This window comes from Silene latifolia, chromosome 5, assembly GCF_048544455.1.
Source record: "Silene latifolia isolate original U9 population chromosome 5, ASM4854445v1, whole genome shotgun sequence".
Taxonomy (NCBI): Eukaryota; Viridiplantae; Streptophyta; class Magnoliopsida; order Caryophyllales; family Caryophyllaceae; genus Silene; species Silene latifolia.
Window position 1 is genome coordinate 87,009,040 of NC_133530.1, and position 6,417 is coordinate 87,015,456.

At 39.1% G+C, this 6,417-nt stretch overlaps 1 protein-coding gene across 1 annotated transcript; it reads right to left on the reverse strand.

The window, feature by feature from the left end:
* Positions 1 to 173: 173 nt before the first annotated feature.
* LOC141657757 (RINT1-like protein MAG2L) lies at positions 174 to 4,731 on the reverse strand. Its single transcript, XM_074465093.1, has 5 exons — positions 4,346 to 4,731; positions 4,089 to 4,193; positions 3,001 to 3,119; positions 1,543 to 2,632; positions 174 to 1,091 (listed from the first exon to the last, which is right to left on the reverse strand). The coding sequence occupies exons 1-5, from the start codon at positions 4,638 to 4,640 to the stop codon at positions 253 to 255; spliced, it is 2,448 nt and encodes an 815-aa protein (XP_074321194.1). The 5' UTR covers positions 4,641 to 4,731; the 3' UTR covers positions 174 to 252.
* Between the last annotated feature and the right edge of the window lie 1,686 nt (positions 4,732 to 6,417).

The following is a 6,417-nucleotide window of genomic DNA, read 5'->3' on the forward strand; positions in this document are numbered from 1 at the left end:
TTTAGAACCGATATCTGGTGTTGCTCCGCCCTAGGATATGGGTGGTCAGGGTGGACAATACTTGGACCGACAGGCATAGGTGCATACTTCATAGCCTAAGATAGTTTTTTTTTTTTTTTTTGTTTCCGAGCATGTAATCCTGAAAACCAGTGCTTCAGTCAGTATATACTCGGTTCTCGCAGCTCAATTTTCACTAGAAACTTAACAAGAAGTCAAGAACAAAAAGCTACTGTAGCAGTTAGCACAGTTTTTTCAGGCCGAAAAAATTATACTGTTCAAGATTTTCAATGCCTGATCAAATGATAAACTTGAAATACCATGAGATAACAAGCAGTCCGAACATTTTGCACTATCTAAGAGGGTAGACTGTAAACCTGTCACCTCTTCTTTACCCAATCTCAGGAGCTTCAGAAAATCTCGAATGTTTGGGAAAAATGCGTCTGGGCGTGAACAGAAGGCCTTGAAAACAAGGAATAGCCCTTCAATATCGGTTGTAAACTGTTTAGCCCCCTCCTCGGAAAAACGAATGTTGGCTGACATAATGCTGTGAAAGATATAATGGTCTAACCCTTCAGCTACATTACGCCAGGTGTCCAAGAAGTCGGTAGCATTTAGATGTTCCTTGACTAGAAGAAGCATGTCTCTTAAGTTATCCAATCCGACAACAAGATCACTGGAAACGAATAAATTGTCATTGGATGCCGATAAGGTTAGCTCAAACTCCCTCATATCGTGGAAGTAGCAGGACGAGGCGTCCTGGAAGTGTCGGAGAATGTGTGTGATTATTTCCATGAGCCAATTTGTCTCCATCTCAATTAAGCTTTCAACCTCTTCATGAAAAAAGAGGCTATTAGTATCATTCCCCATTTCAACAAGAGTCAGCTCCAAAATATCCACATCATCGCTCCATTCCCGCAGTTTGAACTCAGAAAACCTTGCAGCATTGACCAATTGACAAACCCTAATCAGGGTTTCTTCTACATCATACGTCGGAAATTCAGTGCTAGAATGCCTTGCCAGCAAAATTTTGACGAACTGCCAAAGGAACTTGACTGGTGCAGATTTAATAAATTGGATTCGACGAGCTGTACCTGAAATAATCAAAATGGCTCAATAAACCGGCTATGCTTCTTTATTGTAAAGTACTACCTCCATACATCCCATTTATATGGTCTGTTTTTTTAACTTCGATAGTCAACTTTGACCATTAGTTTCTCCAAATATACGTGAAGGTGCAATATTGCCAAATTCGTCATTTTTTGTTCAAAGTAAACTACATTCATATTATCTTTCCAGAAAAAATTGTACCAATGTATATAGTGAGAAACTAAAGGTTAAAGTTAACTACGAAAGTCAACGAGAGAAACATAGATGAGATGGAGGTAGTATGGTCATTTGATCCCTTTCTCAAAGCAATTTGCATTATGCTCATATAAAACAGCCCCTTCCACGGGGGTAAGGCTGCACACATTTGACTCCCTTAACCCAGCAATCTGTTGGACTATAGAGGCATTACGGGAATGTTGTAGGGATGAGTTGTACCTGGCAACGTCTGGCATCTTTGGATCAATTCCCCTGTTGTCTTGAGGACAAATTCTGCAACTTGCGGAGCTTTATGATCTTCCCCTGTAGAAAGACAGTACTGTTCAATTCCTTTCTCTATATTTCGACTATTTCCAAGTTTCCTACCAGATGACCAAGCTTTTTCATCCTTCAGTTCAGCTTTTAGTTTATTCCAGGCATCCTTGAGCTCTACCTTGGCCCAAATATGGAGCCAATCAGGCCTATCACAAAACAACGACAATGCCGACATACTTCTGACGAGTTCTATTGATGGCCCGGCCATGAATAAATATGTTTCTGAACTAACAAAGGATTGCATTTGTTTATCGAATTTCACAATGTGGTCGATCAGATTCAGCCAGGATGAAATAACATCTGATTGAGTGGATTTATCTCGGTATCTAACAGCAAAAACAGGGAACATGTTTTTCGCTAAGAAGTTCGAGAGAACTTGCACCATTGCAGATACCCAAGCTTCCTTTGCGCTACAACTCAGTAGCCTTGCCCTATCAATTAGAGGCTGTAAAACATCGTCGACTCCTTGGATAAAATCACGTGTAACTTTGTAAACAAGCGCAAACATGAGTTCAGGCTGACTTGTCCATTTAGACAAATGATGTTCAATTTTGGATGCAATTGGCGTGACAAGCTCATCAATGGCCCAAAGCCGAAAATTTGTTTGCTTCTTTTGGCCCAATATAAGACGGTGTCGTTCTTCTCTTCGTAAATGAACGTGTTGCAATGCACAAAGAGCAAGAAAACTTTGAGAGTAGCTTTCTTTCTTCTCTCCTTTCATCAGAACCAAGGGATTTGGGATACCTGTGGCATCCCCAGTTTGCATGCTTGTGGTCACAAGTTTGGGAGGCCATCCCAGAGAAGCAAGAAGACTGCGATGATCAGCAATGACTTGCGGCCTTAGCCTAGATAATATTTTATCGACTCTGCCATCAACGGTCTTCAAGAGATTAGACCATTGTGGGTGGGCTTTCATTACATCCAGCAGAACTTCCTCGATTCCGTTGATTGCCTTTACAGCCCAGTGAACATTACTGAGGCTCCCATTTAAGTCCTACGCCTCCACAAAAAAATAAAAAGATAAATTAAAAAGAAAAAAACAGTACTTAGATGCAAAAGCGGACCTGGGAAAAAATGTTTATGGTGTTCAGTTGAAAATTGGTGACGTTGTACAAAACTTATACGGTAGATTTTAATTCTTTCAGCACCAAATATGAGCAAAATGATTTATGAATTTTTTTTTTTAATGAATTTTCCAAGACCCCTTGTAGTATCACATTGATCTGCCAGTTCAGATGCATGTTATTCCAATTTCCAAATATTTCCTCCTCCTTTCCAAAAAATTGTTTTTTCATGTTTATGTGAGCAGAATATATGGCAAATGCATGAAAGGAAGGAGAGCAGAGCAAACTAGGCAATTACTCCCGGGATCGATGAATTTTGACGGGATCTCGAAAACGTATGTCCAGTGTGCCGACTTAGAGCAGATAATGCTGCGTCTTCAAGATCTCCAACCAAAGCTTCCAACTTTACCCCGGCCTCTGATACATTAAAGTTTGCATTATGTTTCAAAATACATTTATGTTGCGTCTGCTTTATTACATCCATACGAAATTCATTATCCCCATTTACTTTGGTGGTCAGCTTATTTCAACTTTGACCTCAATTTCTTCAAATTATTATGTTGATCTGCAACGTAAAATCGGTCATGTTGAAATCTTCAAACCAACTATTTTCATATTATCATCATACAAGGATGTAATTGTCGGATATTATGAGAAACCGTTGGGTCAAGGTTGGCACCATTTGATTACCAACGCTAAATGGGGAAAACATAAATGGAATGGAGCAAGTACAAACCCACAGGACAAGAATTTGAATCGAAACCAGTCATGTCAATTGTCAAGCAATACAAATAACTGACTGATTACACTGCATTCTAGCACCACGACGTTGTTTTCAGGAAAGACACTGAGTAAAACATACAGTATCCAGTACGTAACCTCATTCTTTTACTACTCCTTACTCGGTACCCATTCAGGCAGTTACAGTTACATATCCCAATCACTCTCCATTATCATTAAGCAAATGGGTTAGGGAAGCCATACTCACTCCTAGCCGGGTCACTCTGTAACCCCACTATACAAAAAAGGCTGAAGACGAACAGTGTCCGTCTAAAGCTGAAGACGAATAGCGTTTCTCTCACAAAATGTAAGTGGATAGTGCAAGTGGGTGGAAAATGGATACCCCACGTGCCCTCCCACTTGCATTTTGTGAGAGGGTCACCATCCGTCTACAATGAGACGGACAGATTCGAAAGAATGAACTAGGTTGGTCCTACTTGTGACGAAATCTACCATTCGTCAACATTCAAAAACAATGATTATAGCAATACATCAACAATTGGCAATAGACAGAATTCAAGTTTTCAAAATTCTCAAATTACAAATCAAGATTAAACTTTTACCTCATAAAAAACACATAAATTAAAAACATACAAGTCTACTTACCAGCATACTGGCGAATGTTATCAATACGTCGCAACTCTCTTGCGATATAACCCAAATCATTGTCCACCATTTTCTCAACATTCCTTCTTTCTACCCTATTACCATCTGTCAATCCACCAAAAACAACAATACCCATCAAAATTTACAACATTTCAATAAATCATTTTGGCATGCGTTAGAAAACCCGATATAAAAAGCTATGGGCACACGTTAGAAAAACCGATATAATAAACAATCTACTAAAAAGGATAACATACAATAAGAAGAAATGATGCTGAGATTCTCCAAATTAACAATAAGATCATCAAGAGATGATTTTGATCGAATAGAATGAGAAATAGAGGAAACTAACAAGGATGAAAGTGTTGTATGAAGGTAATTAAGGTGATTTTGAAGATGGGTACATTTAGAATCAATTTCCATGGATAAATCTTGAAGTTTTGCATGATCATTGAAAGAATTTATAAACCCTTGTGAATTGATAAACCCTAATGTTTGATTTGGTAATTCTGTTAGTTTTGGTAGGATTTTTTTGGTGTTGTTGTTTTCCATTTTTCTGGGTTGAGATTTGGGATTTTGATGTTTTTGACTTGTTTTTGTTGCTCATTCCTCACTCCATTGTGTGTTAATCGGTGGCAGCGACGTCCATTTTTGTTTTCGAACTTGAAAATTATTCTTTGCACGTCGGTCAAAGGTCGGGTCGAATCGGTTTAGATCATCTAGGCTAAGGGTGAGATTACCGGTCAGACCCTCCAAAGTCTTAAGACTCTGCCACAACAGTTTTTCACTAACTTTTATTATTTCTTTATTGTTCAGACTCATCTCAGGCTTACCTCAGACTTTATACGGTATCCGTCAGACTCACCTCAGACTCTACTTTTTCACTCAACTTTATTATTTTAACAAAAAGAAATGACACATGTTGTTCACCCATTGGATAATTTTTCTTTATGTGGGGTCAAGACTCATCCGAAGTCTTAAGTTGAGTCTTGGATTTATAAGACTCAACTTAAAACTTTATTAAGACTTTGTAAAGACTAAGGTGATTATTGGTAGTCTTAAATGAGTCTTGTCTCAAGACTTACCAAAGTCTTATCTCAAGACTACCAATAATCTTACCCTAAATGTGACATATATTTGGGTCTTGGGATTGGATAAAACTAATTCGAATCGTTTTTTAAAATAATGCTGAAAAATAAAATAATTATCGTTTCGGGTCGGAATAAAAGTTAATTGTCGAAATGGTGTCCACCTAGGATAGGAACACCCAAACCTAAAAAAAAAAAATAACCCCAACCATATACCCCATATCCATCATCATTTTCACCCAACTTCATTCTAACCCCACCATTGCCACCACAATCCCCAAACCCCAACGCACCTACCACCCGACATACCCGACGCCTGCACCCACTGACCCAAACCGAGCACTATTTTCCAACGACCACCACACAACTAGCAGTCCACAACAAACGCAAGAAAGGCCTAGGGGAGGTGAACGACGTCTGGGTAAACGACGGCGTCGATTGAGGATGCATGGAAGTGGCGGTGGCATTGGTGGGGTGGATGTCGGCGGTGGTCTGATGTCTGGAATAGTGGGCGCGGTGGTGTTCCGATGACTGTGGCGCGGCGATGGATGGGTTGGGTCAGTGGGTGCAGGCGTGTGGTATGTCGGGTTGGTAGGTGCGGTGGGGTGTGGTGATTGTGGTGGTGGTAGTGGTGGTAAATGGTAATGGTGGGGTTAGAATGAAGTTGGGTGAAAATGGTGATGGATATGGGGGCATATGGTTGGGGTTAATATTTTTTTAGGTTTGGGTGTTCCTATCCTAGTTGGACACCATTTTGACAATTAACTTTTATTCCGACCCGAAACGATAATTATTTTATTTTTCAGCATTATTTTAAAAAACGATTCAACTAATTCTCATTAAAGACGATCATTTTTTGCTACAAGTTGAAGACCGGTCAAATATCGTCATTTTAATTAGAAAATGTGACCATTTTAATGACAAACCGTTGTAATTTAAAAAATTGTTAACTTTAATAGTTATAATTTCGTCTTAAATGGATCACATTTTACCCTGTATTCGGCTTGTGACCGAATATTACCGGTCTGCAGCAAGACTTATTGGATAAATAGACTGGACCAATCAAGTCATTTTGGATATTGGGTATGTTGTTTCTGCATTTCATGACATTCGGGTCAGTTGTTTTTTATCAGGTTATATATGTGTCAGAGATTGACCAACGTGTCATTCAAATCAACCTCAGTTTTGATTCCAATCGAGTTTAGTTCAGTTAGCCACCTTAATTAGTTTATGTTATTTCA

Bases quoted from the DNA above. Each gene is read 5' to 3' on its own strand.
- LOC141657757 (XM_074465093.1), bottom strand. From the start codon at position 4,640: ATGGAAAACAACAACACCAAAAAAATCCTACCAAAACTAACAGAATTA. The intron at 4,194-4,345 runs GTATGTTATCCT...GTGGATTGACAG, and splicing joins CAGCATCATTTCTTCTTATT to ATGGTAATAGGGTAGAAAGA. The intron at 1,092-1,542 runs GTACAACTCATC...TGATTATTTCAG, and splicing joins AAGATGCCAGACGTTGCCAG to GTACAGCTCGTCGAATCCAA.